The sequence below is a fragment of the Schistocerca piceifrons genome, chromosome 8 (genome assembly GCF_021461385.2).
Source record: "Schistocerca piceifrons isolate TAMUIC-IGC-003096 chromosome 8, iqSchPice1.1, whole genome shotgun sequence".
NCBI lineage: Eukaryota > Metazoa > Arthropoda > Insecta > Orthoptera > Acrididae > Schistocerca > Schistocerca piceifrons.
The window spans coordinates 134,975,281-134,999,974 of record NC_060145.1 but is presented as its reverse complement, the minus strand read 5'-3'; the positions used below and the strand labels follow the sequence as shown (position 1 = coordinate 134,999,974).

The 24,694-nt window shown below is 43.2% G+C and overlaps 1 protein-coding gene and 1 pseudogene across 1 annotated transcript in view; one reads left to right on the top strand and one right to left on the bottom strand.

Annotated features, from left to right (window-relative positions):
• Nucleotides 1-24,694, top strand: part of LOC124712130 (probable G-protein coupled receptor Mth-like 3) — a 297,280-nt gene that overhangs the window by 191,463 nt on the left and 81,123 nt on the right. Inside the window, exons 8-9 of the mRNA XM_047242429.1 lie at nucleotides 11,182-11,260; nucleotides 14,344-14,531. Of these exons, the coding sequence (XP_047098385.1) occupies nucleotides 11,182-11,260; nucleotides 14,344-14,531 (267 nt within the window). The remainder of the gene's footprint in view (nucleotides 1-11,181; nucleotides 11,261-14,343; nucleotides 14,532-24,694) is intronic.
• LOC124712741 lies at nucleotides 18,071-18,188 on the bottom strand (annotated as a pseudogene).

Below are 24,694 nucleotides of genomic sequence, written 5' to 3'. Positions count from 1 at the left end.
GAACAGTTGAAAGGAATGAACAGTGTCTTGGAAAAGAGTTAAAACATGAGTACCATCGAAAGTAAAAGGATAATGGAAAGTAGTAGAATTAAATCAGAGAGGCTAAGTATTAAGAAAGTGGGCACTAAGTCAGTAGATGAGTTTTGCTGTTTGGTTAGAAAAATAACTGACAGTGGCCAAACTTGTGATGATATCAATTGTGGACTAGGAACAGTACGTAAAGATTTTCTTATGAAACGTCCCCTTAGAAAAATTATACATTACTGTGCTTAAACTGACACACAATATTTTTAGCGCAACGCAATCTGACTTTCAATAATCCCTACAAAAGAATGGCCCTGACTAACATTAACCTATACCTTTCACGAATCACTTACCTCACAAAAATGTTTGTTACTCGAACTACTGCAATGCGGCGAGCGCCACTACTGCCAGCTAAATAAAAGTTTCGAACTACTGAAGGCACTAACTACTAATAGGCATAGTTAGCAAATGAAAGATTTTAATAGAGAACAAACAATGTATTTACCTTAATAGTGTTGAAAAATCATAATATACATAGCAGTTCATGACATCCAGTCTTACAAATTTCAAAACTCCGCCATTTCTCTCCCCACATCCACTACTGCTGGCGGCTCACCTCCAACTGCGCAACGCTACACACTGTTCACATCCAGCTTCCCAACACTACAATGGCAGACAACAATGCAAACTAGCCACAGACTGCACACAGCACAGCCAGTGATTTTCATACAGAGCGCTACATAACGTTGCCAATAAGAAAACATAAACAGCCTACTTACATTCTGTAAAAGAGAACTTTCTTAAAATTGAATATACACACATCAAAAATTGCATCACCCCAGTTCCCAGAACTCATGAAGAAGACGTTGACTGTGGATATTGTATCACAGACACAGTCGCTTTGGCTGTTCAGAGATGTCACTAAACCCGCCCAAAGATGTAAACAACCATGCATGAGCAGCTCCTATGAGACGGAGAACGTCCGACAGCTGATCAGTTCCAGTCATTCCACCAGGAAGCAGGTGCAAGGCTCGTGTCCAACCATGCCTAGACGGTCCATACCGCGGTTCGATGGCATCCACATTGTTACTTTGTGCCCGGGAGGGCACTCATCAAAAAAAGTGTCCAGGCGTCTCGGAGTGAACAAAAGCGATGTTGTTCGGACATGGAAGATACACAGAGAGACAGGAACTGTCGATGACATGCCTCGCTCAGGCCACATAAGGGCTATTACTGCAGTGGATGACCGCTACCTATGGATTATGGCTCGGAGGGACGCTGACAGCAACGTCACCATGTTGAATAATGCTTTTTGTGCAGCCACAGGACGTCGTGTTACGACTCAAACTGTGCGCAATAGGCTGCATGATGCACAACGTCCATGACGAGGTCCATTTTTGCAACCACGACACCATGCAGAGTGGTACACATGGGCTCAACAACTTGCCGAATGGACCGCTCAGGATTGGCATCACGTTTTCTTCACCGATGAGTGTCGCATATGCCTTCAACCAGACAATCGTCTGAGACGTGTTTGGTGGCAACCCGGTCAGGCTGAATGCCGAAGACACACTGTCCAACGAGTGCAGCGAGGTGGAATTTCCCAGCTGTTTTGGGGTGGCATTATGTGGGGCCGACATACGCCGCTGGTGGTTATGGAAAGCGCGGTAACGGCTGTACGATACGTGATTTCCATCCTCCGATCAACAGTGCAACCATATCGGCAGCATATTGGCGAGGCATTCGTCTTTATGGACGACTTTTCGCGTCCCCATGGTGTGCCTCTTGTGAATGACTTCCTTCAGGATAACGACATCGTTCGACTAGAGTGGCCAGCATGTTCTCCACACATGAACGCTATCGGTCATGCCTGGGATAGATAGAAAAGGGCTGTTTATGGAAGACGTTACGCACCAACTAGAAGGATCGACGCCGAATCGCCGTTGAGAAGTGGGACAATCTGGAGCAACAGTGCCTTGATTAACTTGTGGATAATATGTCACGACGAATAGAGGCATGCATCAATGCAAGAGGATGTGCTACTGGGTATTAGAGGTACCGGTGTGTACAGCAATCTGGACCATCACCTCTGTAGGTCTCACTGTATGGTGGTACAACATGCAATGTGTGGTTTTCATGAGCAATAAAAAGGGCAGAAATGATGTTTATGTTTATCTGTATTCCAATTATTTTGTACGTACAGTCCGCGCATCTGTCTTGAGGCAGCCGCTCATTGGTATCTTGTGTTCAGTGCGATGCGGACAGTTGTCGGATGCGTTTGTTAAGTCGGACATGTCACATTCTAACTGAAGAGATAGCTGTGATCATGTTTGTGGCGATTGGGACAAATGCTGACTGTGTGGTGCCAAGATATTATTTGTTTTCTCCAATTCGTTAGACCCTGTGACGTTCGCCGCAGATTTGTTAATGACTGCAGCCGGTCTTCTAAAGTGATGCATAATATTTAAGAATGAGAGAACGGACGTTCATGATGAAGAGAGATCAGGACGACCCTCAGTCATCACAGATGCTCTGAAACAAAAGATGGACCGTATCATCCGAGATAATCGACATCCACGATTAGTGACGTGCATGAACAAAGCCAGGAAGTATATCGTTTAATGGTGCATGGATCTTTCACTCAGTACTCAGGGTACCACCGAATCTGTGCACGGTGAGTACCGTGCATACTCGGGGATAACGGGAAAGCTGCGATAATGGGTGCTGCTTTAGCGTTCTCGAAGCGTTACGAAAGGAAGGCAATACGTTTATTGACCAGATGGTTACAGGAGATGAAGCATGGGCTTATCATAACACCCCCACAATGAAGCGACGGTCTATGGAGTGGCGTCATCCTCAGTCGCCACAAAGCCACGCAAGTTCAAATAAACTAGATAAAACCAGAAAGTGATGGTTTTTGTATTCTGCGATTGTGAAGACGTCTCACTCGTCCATTTCATGCCACGCAACACAACGATCAATAGCGACACATACAGTGCTATCCTTGAACGTTTTAGTCAGGCGATCCAGAACTGCCAAAGAGGCAAGCTCTCGCGTGGAATTATTGTTGCGCAACAGTACACGTTCGCAAACTGCCCAGCAGACACACGCCTTGCCGCATGAGAAATTCCGGTGGGACATCGTGCATTCTCCTTGCACTCCGGACCTGGCACCGTTGGGCTGTTTCCTGTTTCCAAAACTGAATGAGCAGCTTGCTGGTATACGCTTCGCAAATGACCTGAAGGATGCTGTCGCGACCTAATTCGATAGCAAGGCAGCCACACGGTATACACAAACTCGTGACAAGGTACAACGTATGCCTCAATGTAAAAGGACGACTACGCGTAAAAGTAGTCAAAGTATGTGCCAAAACGTGTATATTGAGTTTCTGTAGTATTATTAAAGAACATCCTGCTATGGAGAAATGTTCTTTATTTTCTGGATGGCTCTCGTAACTGTAGGTGTCAGGAGGTCCTTCCTGAAGATATTTGCTGGAGTGGTGTGGAAGTGGACGACAAGCAGTTCAACAAGAACGGAGTGGAAGCTTTTAAAATGTGGTGCTACAGAAGAATGCTGAAGATTAAATGAATATCTCGTACTACTAATGGTTAGCCGCTGGACAGAATTGGGGAGGAAAGAAATTTGTGATACCGTTTCTTAATGGAGGGAGCTGTGTATGGGAGAGGGGGAGGGGAATTATAGGAGGAGATGAAGGTTTGACAACAGTAAGCAGGTGCAGATGGCTATAGAGATGCTGGGGTTAGCACAGGAAGAGTAGCGTGGACAGCTGCATAGAACCAGTCTTCGGATTGAAGACAATATCATTCCTGGTTCGATATCGGCACCGTTTCGTTTGAAAAACACGGAGCTACATTTCCTCCGTTCATGTCTGATGATTAATTTAGAAATCAGAGTAATTCTGTGGATGTTTAGATACCCTAATGAAATTATCATAAATCGGTAATATAAAATAGCAGGTAATTTTTGATCAAGGTCAGAAAATCATTCCCACAATAGTGACCGGGTGTTTCCGTGGTCAAGGAAAGAAGAACTTCTAACAATGGTAAAGTACAAAATTAATTTCGGAGGCTGGATCGGAAAAGCCAATGCAAAATGTTACATATACATCTATATCTACATCATACTCCGCAAGCCACCTAATAGTGTGTGGCGGAGGGTACTTTCGGCACCACTATCTGCTCCCTCCAACCCTGTTCCACTCGCGATTAGTGCGTGGGAAGAATGATCGTCGGTAAGCCTCCGTATTGGCTCTAATTTCACGAATTTTCTCCTCGTCGTCAGTGCGCGAGATGTATGTGGGGGGAAGTAATATGTTATCCAACTCCTCCTGAAAAGTGCTGTCCCGAAATTTCAATAGTAAATCTCACCGTGAAGCACAACGCCTCTCTTGTAACGTCTGCCAGTGCAATTTGTTTAGCATCTCCGTAACGCTCTCTCGGCAACTAAAGGATCCCATGACGATCTTCGTTCGATCTTCTCTATCTCCTCTATGAGTCCTGCCTGAAAGGAATCCCAGACAGATGAACAATACTCAAGAATCGGGTGAATAAGCTCCTTATAAGCCACTTCTTTCGTGGTTGAGTTACACTTCCTTAATATTCTTCATATGAATCTGACTCTAGTACCTTCTTTTCCCACTATCTGTTTTGTGTAGTCATTCCACTTAAGATCGTTCTGGATAGTTACGCCTAGATACACTACTGGCCATTAAAATTGCTACACCAAGAAGAAATGCAGATGATAAACGGATATTCTTTGGACAAACATATTATACTAGAACTGACATGTGATTACATTTTCACGCAATTTGGGTGCACAGATCCTGAGAGATCAGTGCCCACAACAACTACCTCTGGCCATAATAATGGCCTTGATACGCCTGGGCATTTCAACACGATACCACAGTTCATCAAGAGTACTGACTGGCGTATTGCGACGAGCCAGTTGCTCAGCCACCATTGACCAGACGTTTTCAATTGGTGAGAGATCTGGGGAATGTGTTGGCCAGTATCTGTATTCAGAAAGGCCCATACAGGACCTGCAACATGCGGTCGTGCATTATCCTGTTGAAATGTAGGGTTTCGCAGGGATCGAATGGAGGGTAGAACCACATGTCGTAACACATCTGAAATGTAACGTGCACTGTTCAAAGTGCCGTCAGTGCGAACAAGAGGTGACCGAGACGTGTAACCAATGGCACCCCATACATCACGCCGGGTGATACGCCAGTATGGCGATGACGAATACACGCTTCCAACGTCCGTTCACGGCGATGTCGCCAAACACGGATGCGACCATCATGATGCTGTAAACAGAACCTCGATTCATCCGAAAAAATGACGTTTTGCCATTCGTGCACCCAGGTTCGTCGTTGAGTACACCATCGCAGGCGTTCCTGTCCGTGATGCAGTGCCAAGGGTAACCACAGCCATCGTTTCCGAACTGATAGCCTATGCTGCTGCAAATGTCGTCGAACTGTTCGTGCAGATGGTTGTTGTCTTGCAAACGTCCCCATCTGTTGACTCAGGGATCGAGACGCGGCTGCGCGATCCGTTACAGCCAAGCGGATAATATGCCTGTCATCTCGACTGCTAATGATACGATCCAGCACGGCGTTCCGTATTACCTTCCTGAGCCCACCGATTCCATATTCTGCTAACGGTCATTGGATCTCAATCAACGCGAGCAGCAATGTCGCGATACGATAATCCGCAATCGCAATAGGCTACAATCCGACCTTTATCAAAGTCGGAAACGTGATGGTACGCATTTCTCCTCCTTACACGAGGCATCACAACAACGTTTCACCAGGCAACGCCGGTAAACTGCTGTTTGTGTATGAGAAATCGGTAGGAAACTTTCCTCGTGTCAGCACGTTGTAGGTGTCGCCACCGGCGCCAACTTTGTGTGAATGCTCTGAAAAGCTAATCATTTGCATATCACAGCATCTTCTTCCTGTCGGTTAATTTCGCGCCTGTAGCACGTCATCTTCGTGGTGTAGCAGTTTCAATGGCCAGTAGTGTATTGTACTGCAGACTCTGTCTCCAACTGTTTGTCATCAAAAGTGTAACTGTACAGAAGTTGATTTCTTTTCCTAGGTATGCGCAATACGTTACATTTATTTGTTTTCAGGGTCAGCTGCCAGAGTGTGCACCATTTATTAATTCTGTGCAGGTCGTTCTGCAAATTCCTACTATCTTCTGGCGTTGCTAGTTTGGTATAGACAACTGCATCATCTACGAATAGCCTTAAAGAGCATCCGACGCTTTCTACTGCTCGTTTATATATATTGTAAACAGCAACGGTCCAATCACACTTTCCTGTGGTACTACAGATATTACCTTTTCATATCAAATTTCTCTGATTTCGATAAATAAAGGAAAAATACACGAGAATAACGATTAAATGTACACATGGCGGAAAAGGTGATGCTATGCGATAGGTCTCATTACTTGGAAAAAACATGGAATCCTTCATTTCCTACTGTCGTAGGGCGAGTAGTGTTGACTGTCCCGCTGCTGCGATCTTGGCACATGCCCAGAACAGCATACAGTGCATCAATAAATTGGGCAACGTGAGAAGCACACGACAGTCTTCGTCGACTTGCCTGAAGATGCATGACAGACCAGTTTAAATAATGCTCTGGAACGTGAATCATAACCGGCTGTGATACTCAAACGTCGTCGACTATAAGCTGTTTGATCAAAAGTATCCGGACACCTATTAGTGGACATAAATATGGGTTGTGTCCACCCTGCGCCTTTACGACTGCTTGAACTCTATTGAGGACGCTTTCAGTGAGTGCATTTTCAACTTGTCGTCGCGTAATGAATAGTCCATTAAATTTCGGGCATGCAGCTGCGCAAATAAAATTTTCTCCACTGATATTTCAGCCGCGTATCGTCCAGCCATCCTCAGTGCGAGTCACATGACTGACGACAAGATGCCAAGCGCGGCCTTATATGCTCCACCGCGGCGGTACTGCGCATGCGGGTCACAGATGCTGGTCGGCGGCAGAGACATACACTTACACATGCGCCGCCTGTGGCGAAGGCCTACAGACATTCGATTCGCTTATCGATGTATGATCGGCGGCGGTGACACGATGACGACTTCTCTGCAGTTTAATTACCCCAAGAGCCGGATTCCATGCTTTGCCCAAATTAAAACCATTATCTCTGTTTATTAAATTATTACCTAATCTAATCTCTATAGCTTCCCTGAAGACAGATTCACAAAAGGTAGAGGTGTATGTTAAAATCTTCACATCACTGTAATTCATGGAATGCCCTGTATCAATGCAATGTTCGCCCACAGCTGATTTGTCTGGCTATGATAAGCGTGTGTATCTTCGATGCTCCACACATCACTCATGAACAGTGCATGTTGTTTGACCTATGTATGATTTCTCAGAATTTCGGCAAGGAATCTGATACACACCCGCTTTGCGAAGCTACAAATCGTCCTTCACAGAGCCGAGTAAAGTTACAATCTTCATGAGGGGCCGAAATATCACCTAACACAGTGTTTCTTTAGAATACGGCCTATCTTCGTGGAAAGAGCATCCACATAGGGCAAAAACGCATTAGATCTGAAGGAATTACCATCTTCTTTCCCATCACATACCTGCATTCTAGGTTTTGCATTGAAAGCTCTACGAGTTTGTTGCGGAGAAAATCCATTCGACTTAAAAAACGCTCTTGAGGCATGTGAGCTCTTCTTCAAATTGGTTTTATTGGATACACAGTGCGCCCTATGCACTAAGGACTTAAGGACACCTAGGGTCTGTGAAGAGTGATGGCAGCTACTGGCACGGAGATATAGATTTGTGTGTGTTGGTTTCCCATATACGGCATATCCTAATGTGCCATCAACGTTTGGATGTCTCTTCACCAACAGTCGACCTGGGCAGATGTAGAAAGGTTTAAATGTTCCTGTTGATGTGTTACTCCGGTAACATCCAGTGACTAGTCCAAGTTTGAAGTAAGCACTCCTGACGGACCCATTTTGGTGATACTGCTTCTGTTTTACACTGGCGGCTTCTGCCCCTCGTGTCATCTAGTAGTCCAATCCGCATTACACAGTAGTGCCCGGATGCTTTCGATCCGATAGTCTACACGTTAAGGGATCTTTGAGATCCAGGAGAATACACTACGTCATGGGAACATGACGCTGGCTGAACTATGGTGGAAAAATTTTGTAAGAAGAGGCATACATTATAAGCCAGTACAAGGTCTCTTAATGTGGTTGTGTGTGCTTTTGGTGCAAATTATTCCTTCCGCCGGAATGACGACACTGCACGAGAAAGGGTTGTTGGCAGATTAGAAGCTGACCGCAATTAAAATGGCTGACAATTTACTATTGACGACAGCGTCATTTCGCCCCTTTGGAAACGTTTTCAGGACGGGGAAAACATTCATCTGCATTTTCAGTAGGGCCAACCAGTCGCTACAACTGTAAGTTCCCCTATTGTTTGCTTCCTGGATTGCTTCTTGCACGAGAGCAACAATATATATGTCTGCTAACACTGCTAAATTCTTGCTAAATAATGTACTACCACAGCTACGGTGCCCCGAATACAGAGCAGTTTGTAAGACTGGTTGACCACATGTACGTCCCAGAATTACCATTGCTAATTTACATGGTCTTAGGGGCGAATTGAACACCGCTTCATTTATGTCCTGCAGGTGTGATAACTATACTAGAAACATGTTTCACAAGCGATCATATGCTCAAAACCATCACAAGACAAGCACATTTCCAGACCACATAATAAATATACAGGGTGTCACAAAAAGTAACGACCAAACTTTCAGGAAACATTCCTCACACACAAAGAAAAGATGTTATGTGGATATGTGTCCGGAAACGCTTAATTTCCATGTTAGAGCTCATTTTAGTTTCGTCAGTATGTACCGTACTTCCTCGATTCACCGCCAGTTGGCCCAATTGAAGGAAGGTAATGTTGACTTCGGTGCTTGTGTTGACATGCGACTCATTGCTCTACAGTATTAGCATCAAGTACATCAGTACGTAGCATCAACAGGTTAGTGTTCATCACGAACGTGGTTTTGCAGTCAGTGCAATGTTTACAAATGCGGAGTTGGCAGATGCCCATTTGATGTATGCATTAGCACGGGGCAATAGTTCAAATGGTTCAAATGGCTCTGAGCACTATGCGACTTAACTTCTGAGGTCATCAGTCGCCTAGAACTTAGAACTAATTAAACCTAACTAACCTAAGGACATCACACACCCATGCCCGAGGCAGGATTCGAACCTGCGACTGTAGCGGTCGCCACACAGGCCGGCACGGGGCAATAGCCGTGGCGCGTTACGTTTGTATCGAGACAGATTTCCAGAACTAAGGTGTCCCGACAGGAAGACGTTCGAAGCAATTGATCGGCGTCTTAGGGAGCACGGAACATTCCAGCCTATGACTCGCGACTGGGGAAGACCTAGAACGACGAGGACACCTGCAATGGCCGAGGCAATTCTTCGTGCAGTTGACGATAACCCTAATGTCAGCGTCAGAGAAGTTGCTGCTGTACGAGGTAACGTTGACCACGTCACTGTATGGACAGTGCTACGGGAGAACCAGTTGTTTCCGTACCATGTACAGCGTGTGCAGGCACTATTAGCAGCTGATTGGCCTCCACGGGTACACTTCTGCGAATGGTTCATCCAACAATGTGTCAATCCTCATTTTAGTGCAAATGTTCTCTTTACGGATGAGGCTTCATTCCAGCGTGATCAAATTTTAAATTTTCACAATCAATATGTGTGGGCTGACGAGAATCCGCACGCAATTGTGCAATCACGTCATCAACACAGATTTTCTGTGAACGTTTGGGCAGCCATTGTTGGTGATGTCTTGATTGGGCCCTATGTTCTTCCACCTACGCTCAATGGAGCACGTTATCATGATTTCATACGGGATACTCTACCTGTGCTGTTAGAACACGTGCCTTTACAAGTATGACACAACATGTGGTTCATGCACGATGGAGCTCCTGCACATTTCAGTCGAAGTGTTCGTACGCTTCTCAACAACAGATTCGGTGACCGATGGATTGGTAGAGGCGGACCAATTCCATGGCCTCCACGCTCTCCTAAGCTCAACCCTGTTGACTTTCATTTATGGGGGCATTTGAAAGCTCTTGTCTACGCAACCCCGGTACCAAATGTAGAGACTCTTCGTGCTCGTATTGTGGACGGCTGTGATACAATACGCCATTCTCCAGGGCTGCATCAGCGCATCAGGGATTCCATGCGACGGAGGGTGGATGCATGTATCCTGTAACAAAGTGTTTGAAGTCACGCTGGTACGTTTAATGTGATTTGAAGAGAAGGAAAAAATGAGCTCTAACATGGAAAGTAAGCGTTTCCGGACACATGTCCACATAACATATTTTCTTTCTTTGTGTGTGAGGAATGTTTCCTGAAATTTTCTCCGTACCTTTTTGTAACACCCTGTATTAATGTCATCCAAGATTGTCAACGACAGCGGGCAGCACCTAAAATACGTATAAGTTATAATGCATTTGTTTATTCATTTATTGAAGTAAAACCAATTAATCATGACTTTACAACAATTCAAACAATAATCCAATGTGATGCACCACCTAAACTTACGGAACATTACAAGTGCAGGTAACGTTGCGTATAGATGAACAAGTGCTAACAGATTGTATACATGTGTCTAACCGGTTTCTTGAAATGTATTTTTCTCTCTCTCTCTCACTCTCTCCTTCTCTCTCTTTCTCTCTCTCTCTCTCTCTCTCTCTCTCTCTGTGTGTGTGTGTGTGTGTGTGTGTGTGTGTGTGTGTGTGTGTGTGTCTGTGTTTGTGTGCGTACAGATCAAAGCTTAAAGTTCAAGTTCGTAGTATTCGGTATGTTAGGACCAAAAGAATTAGACCCTGCAGAAAGCATTTGTTTTTATGGGCAACTGGTAGCTGGTTGAGGGCAGTTCGCACAGAGAAGACTGCATGAATCTCTTGCACTCCTAAAAATTCATCCAGAAAATATTCTGTAGCAGTTTCCATTTGATCTTTGTCATTCTTGTCACTAACGATTTACTTAGGTTTAGCCTGCCACCAAGACGAAATCTTAACTTGTTGTGATCCTCTGTTGCAGCGTTCGTCATACAGTTCACATTCCTGGCAGCCTTCTTCTGGCTCAACGTCATGTGTATCGACATTTCCTGGACCTTCACGTAAGTAACTTTACTTCCAGTCTCCAACACTCAGAACTTTTAGAAAATTTGGTTGAGTTTCGTTTACTACACTATAATCTTGCTGTGAAGGAAACAGTAATGGTACTACTTTTAATTAAGCTTAACGAGTGAAATGAAACTTACCATATGTGTCTAACTACCTTCTACCTATGAAAATAATTATAGTGGTATGAAATGTCTTCTAGTGGGCGATTGTACACATAAAGCTTGGCACCCTTGGTTCTATTTCTCTCTCTTTCTCTCTCTCTCTCTCTCTCTCTCTCTCTCTCTCTCTCTCTGTTCTACCGCCTGGGAACAGAGTATGTGTGTGGAGCAGGTCTTCTAGGTACCAGGGGACAATTTTATCATCTAATTGTGTACAGCATCTACGATTATCGGGATGATCACTGATTTTTCTGTACTTAGCTAATGTTTTAACAGTTACAATACGAATTTTCTTTCTCGATACTGACAAAGAACTTGTTTTTAAATTTTCTCTTTTGCTCTAATAAGCAAGAAAGGTTGCTTGGTATCCTGAGGCACCGTACAGCTTGATTCTTCTCAGCCAGACCGCAAATAAATGAGAATGGAATAAATGCTACCTTGTTCAAAATCTTTGGTTAGGTATGGGAGTGGACAACCATTTGAGTCATTTTCCTTGGTGGGAACCATGAGTTCGAATCCACATTCAATGTGTACCAGTGACAACACGCTCCTAGCCAAAAATATGAAAATAAGTAGCTGCTTGGCTCTGTATCGTGCTTTTCAGCTCCTCATTACTTGCTCTGATGCACAAGGCAGGCTGTTCAAGAGACAGATTCATTGCAGAGTTCTAAACTGCTCATCTAGACAGACTACATGAGAACTGGTATCGGGTCCAGGGGTTCCCCAGTGGGAATTTATGGGAGAAAATTTCCAATTCTGTCGTTTGCCTTACAACCAAGCAAAACCTGCCGAACACCTCGGTCTGAATGAGTGGACTGGAAATATTGTTAATTTATGTCTCGGACAGTACGTCCTTGACAAAAATGTGGAGCTATAATGTGTTTCTGTAAGTATGTAATTGTTGAATGGTTCGACATGTGAATAGTATCTGACAACGTGGTTTGCTTGAGCTCCTGCTTTCTTCTCATTACCTGAACGTCGTCGCTGACGGACGAAACAGGTAATTTCCTGTTGAAATTGTGTGTAATTGCGCCTGACAGTAAAACATTCTGAAACTCGATTTCAACAATCACTGACGACTCCACCAAGACCGAAATGTAGTTCTTTCCAAACACAAGAAGTGACTGGCTGCACACCACAAATGCCCCCTAATCTCTCATCGTATTCTCGTTAACCCTTCACGAGACAGTGACACAGCTTATGTTGCGCAGTCTTCCTATAATAGCGGGCCTGTAAATTTATCCAGCCGGATTTCGAGAGCCAATGTCGCGTTTTTCCAGAACTTCCTATTCAACACCGTGAATATTTCCGGTATACTCCAGTGTCGGTTACGCTGGCCTGTTAAGATCCTATCTGCACTTTTCTGAGTTCGATATATGTTTGCTGGTACGCATACTTGATAAGGACACAAAAAATTTGAACAATTCCCTAGTACTGGCCACAGCATCTTCACTGTGCCGTTATCTGTATGAATGTAACGCACTTTATCAAAATCCTCGTAACATACCTGTCATGCTCCTTCAATAGACTGATTTTATTTCATATCGTTCTCAGACATTTGAACGATGTGACGGACTCCGAAACTTGATCACTAACCTTGTAATTGGATGCTATGTAGCTCTCTCTCTCTCTCTCTCTCTCTCTCTCTCTCTCTCTGTTTAATAGGCATTGTCATGGTTTGATGGTGTTGAGCCAGCAACCAGCAACAAATTTATTTTCAGTTCCTTTATTCAAAAGGTACCGTTACCGGTTTCGAATCATTACGATTCATCTTCAGACGGTTTTGATGCTTTCACTAGAACATGTGGTGCGTTTTTTACAGTTAAAAAAATGGTTCAAATGGCTCTGAGCACTATGGGACTTAACATCTATGGTCATCAGTCCCCTAGAACTTAAAACTACTTAAACCTAACTAACCTAAGGACATCACACAACACCCAGTCATCACGAGGCAGAGAAAATCCCTGACCCCACCGGGAATCGAACCCGGGAACCCGGGCGCGGGAAACAGTTCAATTGTCCTAAAATACAAAAAATACATAATTATAAGCACGCCACACATGTGGCTGCGCTACAGATTTGCACTGGATATGACTTACGTGAAATGTCGGCTTGGAGTGTTTGTGTTCATAGTTTTCGTCCAACAGATGTGAATACATTCCCACTGCATTCTTATCGTTGCACGCGTAAATTTTTCTCACTGAACACTTTAGATTTGTCACAGAGAAGATTTCTAACATGCACCCACATGTTTTGATACATACAAAGTGCTTACAAACATTTGAGTGTCAAAGATGCTATGATATATCGTAACATTATAAAGATGTCCATGTTTGGAAAAAGATCATATACTCATTTAAGTAACTGGAACGCCTTTTGCACTAGTACACAGAGACATTGATTTTGTGAGTTTTAGAGCGAATACTGTTACATTAATTATGTTAGAAATTCGTCTCGTACGTGTTACGAACGTATTAATCTTTCCTCTTTGCTGGCTTAAGTGATGATTTGAAAGTCTGAGCAGATATAGGTCGGTGTGTGTCGGTTTTCTAAACACTCTGCGGCCCATGTGTATACCATTTCTCGTGCCCAGCACATCTAGAAAGACTAGCTATTGGTCCTCTTCTGCCTCTACCTCCAGTTTTTTTATGTTGAAATGGAGACTGTTAGGATGTCACAGGAACACACAGCTGTTTCTCACCATGTCTAAGGTGTCGTCGATGTACATGCACCGACCCGTAGGTTAACAAGGTGCCAAGTGTAACACCTGTCTTTTGGACTCCTCCATGAAGAAAATGACAACCACCAGCCTAATTGGTCTATCAGTACTAAAAGCTGACTTATGTATTTTCTTGTTGTAATACTGTAATGTGTCCAGTGTTGTTGAAAAGTGACGTCAGTGCTCCCTCCGGCCGCAGCGGGATGCGCACGACGCGCTGCCCGGCGCTGGAGCGCGACCGCCGCCGCTTCCTGTGGTACTCGGCCTACGCTTGGGGCTGCACTGCTGCCATCTGCGCGGCCGCCGTTGGCGCCGAGTTCTCACCCGCCGTGCCCGAAGACTCGCCCTTCAAGCCAAACATCAATAAGGGCACCTGCTGGTTCAAAGGTCAGCTCCTGCGTCTACACTCTTACGGATGATGCACAATGAAACATCTGCTACTCAACAGATTCACTCTTTCCCAAACATTATCTATTTATATACTTATAGGTGTTAACCGAGTACATTTGGAAATTCGTGGGTGATCAAAGGAACTTTGTAGCGTAGGTCAGAATAATACAGGCACTGCATATCGTATTTATCCGTGGACACCGGCCGAGCGACTTCCATGTAAAGTGTATCACCTGTACGGCAATATACACTACTGGCCATTAAAATTACTACACCAAGAAGAAATGCAGATGATAAACGGGTATTCAATGGACAGCGCGACTGCTACGGTCGCAGGTTCGAATCCTGCCTCGGGCATGGATGTGTGTAATGTCCTTAGGTTAGTTAGGTTTAAGTAGTTCTAAGTTCTAGGGGACTGATGACCACAGTAGTTAAGTCCCATAGTGCTCAGAGCCATTTGAACAATTTTTTTATTCATTGGACAGATATATTATACTAGAACTGACATGTGATTACATTTTCACGCAATTTGGGTGAATAGATCCTGAGAAATTAGTACCCAGAACAACCACCTCTGGCCGTAATAACAGCCTTGACACGCCTGGGCATTGAGTCAAACAGAGCTTGGATGGCCTGTACAGGTACAGCTGCCCATGCAGCTTCAAGACGATACCACAGTTCATCAAGAATAGTGACTGACGTATTGTGACGAGCCAGTTGCTCGGCCACCATTGACCAGACGTTTTCAATTGGTGAGAGATCTGGAGAATGTGCTGGCCAAGGCAGCAGTCGAACATTTTCTGTATTCAGAAAGGCCCGTACAGGACCTGCAACATGCGGTCGTGCATTATCCTGCTGAAATGTAGCGTTTCGCAGCGATCGAATGAAGGGTACACTCACGGGTCGTAGCACATCTGAAATGTAACGTCTACTGATCAAAGAACCGTCAATGCGAACAAGAGGTGACCGAGACGTGTAACCAATGGCACACCATACCATCATGCCGAGTGATACGCCAGTACGGCGATGACGAATACACGCTTCTAATGTGCGTTCACCGCGATGTCGCCAAACACGGAAGTGACCATCGTGATGCTGTAAACAGAACCTGGATTCATCCGAAATAATGACGTTTTGCCATTCGTGCACCCAGGTTCATCGTTGAGTACGCCATCGCAGGCGCTCCTGTCTGTGATGCAGCGTCAAGGGTAACCTCAACCATGGTCTCCGAACTGATAGTCCATGCTGCTGCAAACGTCGTCGAACTGTTCGTGCAGATGGCTGTTGTCTTGCAAACGTCCCCATCTGTTGACTCAGGAATCGAGACGTGGCTGCACGATCCGTTACAGCCATGCGGATGAGTTGCCACTCATCTCGACTGCTAGTGATACGAGGCCGTTGGGATCCAGCACGGCGTTCCGTATTACGCTCCTGAACCCACCAATTCCATATTCTGCTAACAGTCATTGGATCTCGACCAACGCGAGCAGCAATGTCGCGATACGATAAACCGCAATCGCGATAGGCTACAATCCGACCTCTATCAGAGTCGGAAACGTGATGGTACACGAGGCGTCACAACAACGTTTGACCAGGCAGCGCCGGTCAACTGCTGTTTGTGTATGAAAAATCGGTTGGAAACTTTCCTCATGTGAGCACGTTGTAGGTGTCGCCACCGGCGCCAACCTTGTGTGAATGCTCTGAAAAGCTAATCATTTGCATATGACAGCATCTTCTTCCTGTAGGTTAAATTTCGCGTCTGTAGTACGTCGTCTTCGTGGTGTAGCAATTTTAATGTCCATTAGTGTATTTCACACTTATTTACCATATTCCACACGTATTTGTACACATATTTCACTTGTATCTCTAGCAAATTTCGCCCTACATTTTCATTTTCAAGCATCTCAATGTTTATGACGTCGTATGTCCTGAACTATGTCGTACGATGATATAATTTTGGTGGTACATTCTATATGCGAACACCGTCTGCAAAATGTGTCGCGAATACAGTTAGCAGTAAAGAAGTAATAAATTAGAAAGTCACGCTTCTTGCAACAGTTTTACTGCATGACCAACAAAAATGTAGTAACCGATACACCTTTTCTCCTTCCATTCATTATTTTGTGCTGGGTGTCAGTGAGAAAGAGTTTCGCAAACGTTTGAAATCATGATCAAAGTTTGTTGCAAGTAACTAAGAACTCTCATTCTTAATTACTGGATGAATAAAGTCGGCTACACTGCTTTGTCGTCCCTATCCCCGCCCCCTTGTTAGGTAGGTGGCAGCTCGTTTTGTATTATCGCGAAATAAAGGAGATTGTGTCACAGACATGATACGTGAATTGGAGTGGCAATCATTAAAACAAAGGCGTTTTTCGATGCGACGGGATGATCTCATGAAATTTCAATCACCAGTTTTCTCCTCCGATTGCGAAAACATTCTGTTGGCACCCACCTACATAGGGAGAAATGATCATCACGATAAAATAAGAGAAATCAGGGCTCGCACGGAAAAATTTAAGTGATCGTTTTTCCAGCGTGCCGTTCGAGAGTGGAACGGTAGAGAGACAGCATGAAGGTGGTTCATTGAACCCTCGGCCAGGCACTTTATTGTGAATAGCAGAGTAATCACGTAGATGTGATGTAGATGTAGACCCCCCACAGCGATTCTTTCCAGACAGAAACGATATGTGTATCAAACCCGGTTAAAGCCAGTGCAGTAGCTTGCACTTATAATACGTATGAATTCCACAGGCGAAGTAGCCCTAGACTTCACAAAGAATTTAATTATTCCATTTTCAAAGATGACACATTGTAACAGAATATTTACGGTACAATCATCTTACTAAGACATGAATGCAAAATACTACCCACGACTCAACAACGCTTTCGAGAGGAGAGAAATAGTCTCATCACCAGAATGTCAAACTTAGCTCATGAGGTTAAAACGCTAAAAGGCCTACCAGTATATTTTTTGCGTTTATACAGTGAAATAGAATAAAATCGCTGTGACTGTGGGCCCACGCCTTAAACAGAAATCGCCGACTTCCGTCAGTAGTCGTCCCATATTACATCGCTCACCCCACCAGATCGCGTTCTCCTGATCTGCTATGGTCGTCAGGAGTGTCTAGTTGACGTTTCTACAGATGTCCGAGATTTTTGTGAACTGACGTGCCCGGGTGTTACTGTGCAAGTGCAGCTATTGGCTCAACCATAATATTATTTGTTGGTCCCTTACTTTCCCTCATTTCCAAATGTGCTACTTGCATGTTGTCTACGGTCGTCAGCCTCTCGCTATTTTGTCAAAGATGTATTGAAAATTTATAATTATACATCTTCACTTCGTCTTCAGGCCACTAATGGTCCATCGTGACCATCCGACAGCCGTGTCATCCTCAGTTGAGGATGCGGATAGGAGGGGCGTGTGGTCAGCACACCGCTCTCTCGGTCGTTATGATGGTTTTCTGTGACCTGAGCCGCTACTGTTCTGTCGAATAGCTCCTCAATTGGCATCACGAGGCTGAGTGCACCCCGAAAAATGGCAACAGCGCATGGCGGCCTGGATGGTCACCCATCCAAGTGCCAGCCATGCCCGACAGCGCTTAATTTCGGTGATCTCACGGGAACCGGTGTATCCACTGCGGCAAGGCCGTTGACCAATTATACATCTGCTGCATAATAATTCTAAAAAAGCTTTAAGAAATCTCATTCAGTTGTCTTTCACTTCCGAGTTACGAATACCGTTACGTTTCGTCTGAGAAACGGCAGTCTCCAACTCTGCCAGCTAATAGAGTTGTACTTCTTTTTCTATGTGCCGTATTTCAAAGTCGTCTTCTATTCCTTTAAGGGGATGGCCAGTTTCGTACGCATGGTTCGCAACAACTGATTAATCGCATTTATGTAGACTCATTGCATCTTTGCGTTCCTCGTATCTAATCGGAGACGAGGACCTACGGGACAATGTATTTCTATTCTGTTTTATTGCACGAACACCGCAAATGCGTTGTAGGATTTTTAGTTTTTTTAATCTCATGAGTTAAGTTTCAGAAACTAGCGATGAAGCACTGTCATGTATAGGACAAAAAAACGTTGCATGCTACCAATTATTACTGTTAAAATATGACAATCGCTATCTCATACCCCTAAAATGGATGATATCAAAATACTGACAAGAATCACGAGGATCGACCGAAAACTAATACCCTACATTTTTTTCTCAGCTGTCAACGATACTGAGACTGTGAGCGTTGGGTCTGAATGTTTGAAGTTTCCTGAGTGCGCGCTCAAAATTTCCGTTCCCTCCGACAGCTTAGCTGCAGCAGTGGCGCCTCTAAGTGATGTACGTTACAACCAGCGTGGCTTCATCGAATTCATCATTGCGGAGAAAGAAAGTGTGAGGACCATCCACAAATGTATCTGTGAAGTTCGTGGTGCATCTGCAGGGAAACTGTTGGTCGCTGGGCACAGAGGGTGAAGGAAGTTCACATTCACTGTCATATTCTGATCATGGCTTACAATTAGCTAGCCAGTCAAAAACACTGATTTTCCTTAAGTTTAGTGTTTTGTCCTCAACAGTCTCTATATTAACAGGATTAACTTTTCCTCATTTTGATTGCTAATAGGCTAACACTGTTCATTTTGTTCACTAACGGGTTCACAATGTATGATTTCCATGGAATGAATGGAGAAATTCTCTGTATTGGCAAACGAGTCGTTTGTTGCATGTGCCTTATTTATTACAATGTTGAACTCCTGACATGCATTTGCTTAATCTGTCTAGTTTTCTCCTTTAAATTGTCCAAATGTTCCTCTCTAAATTTTTTATTAATCTGTTCCAGATTGCTGACAAAATCCATTACCTTCTTTCCAGTCTTCCGTCACGTTGTTCAAAATTTTTTTATCCCATCTCCTGTCAAGTTATTCAAATTTTCTATCCTGTTCTCACTATACTCTGATAATACCTTGAGAATACTTTGCAAAAAATCACTGTTCCCATCTTCGGCATTACTACAGGAAGGGATTGAGACTGGTTCAGTTTGGTTAAGAGTTGTGAATGCAAAACATGAATCTTTAACTACAGAATCTGATTGTTGTGGTAAACTACATCCTACAGATTTAGTTTCCAAAGCAAAATCCCCAACTGCTCTTTCTTGTTCCGTGTCTGATACCGAAAAATTACCCTGATCAATTATGTTAGGCATTGTCCTGTCTGTCTCAGTTAAATCAATATTGTTTGAGGATCCCTGTTCAGATGTCCCTTCTCTGTCCACAGAATTACTAAAACGTACATCAGCTGCAGCTCTAGCATTTGACCTATGTCTGGTATCTTATGGCATTTTAATGGTATCTTATGGCATTTGAATGCAATTTTAGTAAAGCAGCAAACAAAAATGAAATCTCTCACACACAGGAGACGTACACTACAAAGATAACTACTAAAATCACTTTCCATCAATGTTAATTAAAACAGAAAAATATTTAAATTACCACTGCCATAATTCACTGAATAAATGCAAATGCGAGCTTCGCATAATATCACTGTGGAATGAGATATCTATACTTCAGTAGAGGACACAAAGTAGGATATACCATTAAAAAATCACTGCCTGTCTAACCACAAAACACTATAAGATTAAATAAACAAGAATTCCTTTAACTAGGACTATATAATTGGTAATAGCAAAGATAATAGCAAAATCACTTATTCTAAGCGGAATATAACACAACAAATGCATAAAATGAAAGAATCTCACTTGCATTACAGTGTGTAAAATACTTTTCACAAATCGGTACTAAAAACTGCAGAAAATACACAAGAGTTATATTCCTGTACAAGAAGACTTTAACTGTTCTCCATAAAATTAGTCTACATTGCTCACTGGTAATAAACATGCAAAACAAACTGTGTTGCTGGAATTGCATGCAGTGCATAATCACTTTAATTGTTGCGTCACAAATCTTGAATGTAACTGCTAAAGCAAAACCTATGATTGAAATTTTAATTTGTGGTAGCAGAACAAATGTTTGTCTGACTGAAAAAATCAGCAGACTACCATATAAATGCGTATCCTGGAAGAAAAGGTCGACAGGTGAAAGTTTAATGTTATACTTAAGCTCATGTTTGTGCGTGTCTGGTTGGTATCTTATTTTGATATCGAACCATGTAAATCTCAGCGCATCAGCGCAGGGCAATATAACTACAGGGTGCGTCAAAAATATGTATACACACTCTGAAGCACCATAGAAAATTTATTTCCCGTTCTACAATGTTGCATTTCTGGACATGGAAAGCTTAAAGTCCAATTGGAAAAATAAATGTACTTCGCAAATGTAATTAATGTTCAAACTGGTGGCCTTCAGCAACATTACATTTCTGAGTACGAGTCACCACTGATTCCGTACATCGTACTGTAGTGTCCAATGAGATTTCTGCGCACACCACCTGAATCTCTTTCCAAAGCGTGTCCAGGTTACGTGGTTTACGTTTGTAAACCTCATCTTTTACTGTGCCCCATAAGAAGAAATCCAGCGCCGTGATGTCTGGAGAGCGTGCAGGAAACCCGATTGGTCCCCTGCGTCCTATCCACTGGCCTGGCACATGGTGATCCAGGTATGCTCGTACGTCCCTATGATAGTGCGGCGGGGCGCCATCTTGTTGGAAATAAAACTCATCATTACCGTATAGTGCACGAATGGCCGGGTATATGGAGTCAGCAAGCATTGTTAGGTACGTTTCTCCAGTAACAGCACCTTCAAAGCGGAAAGGCCCAATGAGTCCCCTTGCAGACTAACCACACCACACATTTACACCAGGCAAATTCATAGCCTTTGCAACTGTAATGTGAGGATTATCTTCAGCCCAGTACACACAATTGTGCCTATTGACAGTTCCATTAGGTTTGAATTGGGCTTCATCCGACCAAATTATGCTACCCATAAATCCCGGTTCACGTCTCACCATCTCCTGAACCCATTCACAAAATTCTAACCTTCGATCTGTATCGTCGTCACTTAGCTGTTGCACCAGCCGTGGTATGTACACACGAAACTTGCCTTTCTCCAGAATGCGTAGCACACTACTACCCATTTACATTACTCTCAAGTGCCGCTTGCCTTGAAGATTTTTGAGGCGAACGTTGCAACAGTTCCAAGACCGCAGTTGTGGAATCATCACTTTTAGCTGCACGAGGTCGCCCTGATCGACCTTTATGCATATCACACACTGTTCCATGAATTTAGAATTTGTCTCGTAGACATGTAATTGTTAACCTTGAAGGTGGTTCTGTACCATACTCACTTCTCCACTGTCTTCGAACCGCAGCTACATTCTCAAACTTCCAGTATCACTTAATTTTCTGCTTCCGCGCTTCAAAGCTCAAACGTACGTACGCCATGTTGTAGTTATTTCCTTGCCACTGCTCCCACCTGTTGAAGAAACATAACATTACTTTCTCACAGATATTTAAACTTGTAGAACGGGAAATAAATTGTCTATGACAGTTCAAAGTGTGTATACATTTTTTGACGCACCCTGTATGTTACGTAAAATTTCTATTTGAACAGAAGCATGCAGAATCCAGACTAGCCGTTACATAGAACAATTCGCCTGCGAGAAACCAATCCGTCTTCAATGAAATTTACCTGTGCTATTTAACTCAAAACAAATGACTCAGCCGGCCGGAGTGGCCGAGCGGTTCTAGGCGCTTCAGTCTGGAACCGCGCGACCGCTGCGGTTGCAGGTTCGAATCCTCGCTCGGGCATGTATGTGTGTGTTGTCCTTAGGTTAGTTAGGTTTAAGTAGTTCTAAGTTCTAGGGGACTGATGACCTCAGATGTTAAGTCCCATAGTGCTCACAGCCATTTGAACCAGCCAAATGACTCAGATTAAAATGTTGGCCCTGAATATAGCTAAAATTTATCTTTAGTCTAGCAAACAACCACTGTATCAGTATTGTTGTTGTAATAACAGAGCAAATAAACATAAAAATTTATTCAACTGATTGCTAAAACTACATGAATATTCACAAGGCAGCCATTTACTGAAATCCTTTACTTGTATTAGGCCACAGAACTGATACTGATATTTTCGCAAAAACACACTGGCAGACACTATGCCTTACAGCGGAAGCGAACCTTGATGGTAACTAAATTCATTGGTACAGTTCGTTTGCTCTGCTACCTGTCGCTATTAGGGATATATTGAGACTGTTAAAAATCAAATTTAATTTGCCGTACTTGCGATGTGTACTGCAAGACGGTATCTTTCCACTTTTCATAAAATTCTTCTCAGTAAACAACTCGTGATGTGCAAGTACAGTTATGAAAGTAAAGAATGAAAAAAGAGGAACTAAACTTAACGACTGATAAATGAGAACAAAGATTTCAAGTATAAGTACACTTCATTAAACCATTAACAAGAATACATCTTTTCATAAAGTTCTCAGACCTAAACAAGTTAGAAAAGGTATTTCTTAATAACTCTGCTGTGTACAATTACTTTACTTGACACTTGTTTCAGTTATAAGACAAAACCATATGTAGCATTATAAGGTTTCTACAGTAAACTTCAATCATACGCAGTGTTCTAACAATAAGAACTTACACAATTACGAATATAAAAAAATGGATAACCTTACAAATCTATCTTTCGACATTCTTGCATTCGTATCATCTCATTTCCACAAAATTTTTCCTCTAAGCAAAATCATTTTTAGATAATATCGCCTCCACTTCACGGCAGGCCAGCGTCCATTCTTTCCATACCAAGTACACAGCCAGACTGATCGGCAAACACTGCTACTCTCTTCAAAATGAAGTAACCTCTCTGACCATGATCTCTGGTCTCTCAAAAAGAATATAATTTTACAGAGGGTGAGTACATTTATCAAATTCACAACTTCATTCACATTTATGGCCAAAACTACCTGAAAATCGTCATGGCAAATAGGACAGTCACCTTTCGGTCTTGGTCAACGGCAAGGTTCTGAAATATTACTTGACTAATCCGGTTGTATAGAATTCTTTCAAGGAACTTATAAATAGTGCTCAATAGTGCGATAGTTCTTAGGCTGCCGGGCCGGGCTCCAAGATTCGATGATTTTTGATTACTTAATTTTTTTGCGGGACTGAACCAGGTAGCGTAATGTTAAAGAAGAAATCCATCAGCCATCTTTTTGCGTAGTTGTACACGCCCATGACATACGATAAGTCACATGTGTCCTGTGCGTGTTGCAAAAGAAATCACTTTAAGGCAAATATCTCAAGCCGAGAAGCAGAGGTAGCCAAATAATCTCAACGATCTCCTGACTAAAATGAATTTGTCACAGGATACGCACTCACGCGGTTCTTCTCAGGGCCCTCCAGCTATAGACTTAATGGTTATGGAAGGACCGTATACTCACTGGTCATCTGAAGAAATTGCAAAGGCCGAAACTTTACGTTGCCTAACTTATAAAGCTTTATTTTTTCTCAGGAATGTATTGAAACTCCTCTTCCTAGTGAAAGCGCTATTAAAAGAAGACTCAAGCAGTTTAATGTTCCGTCAAGTTCCAATGGTTTAAGCGTTAGTATTTTGAAAACTCAAAGCTGTTAACAAAATTTGGAAAAGACGTGATTCTTAGCTTTGATGAAATGAAAGTAAACAGTGATTCATATTTTGATCAGGCATAGGGAAAAAAGACAAGAAAATATTTGACCAGCGAGTTTGTCTTATACCAAAAGAAAATGAGAAAAACTAAAGATGTAAACCCCCCCACAAAAAAGAAACCCTATCAATATAAAGTTTAATAACAATTAAAATAATAACACTACATAAAGTATGGAAAATCTCGATTTTATTCATATCTGCGTAAGAATTAAATATGTGTGCGTCGTGGTCCTATAAGCTTCAATGCAGTGCGACGAGTTGAGGGGGTTCCCAGCCACGTCACAGCTCACCTGCGCGTGACGATTACAGTATCCGGGAATGCAACAGTCCGCGGATGCGAAAAGTATAGCGTCGTTGCACGCTCTTGAATTTGGTGTAAAAATACACGATGTAAAGTCGTGCTCAAAAGTATCCGAACGATCTGAATTTAATTTCGCCTGATTCGAATGCAACCTAAATAGCGCAGCTGTCTAGCAGATCCTCTAATCGCCCCTCGGTACAGTCGTTTGACTATTGAA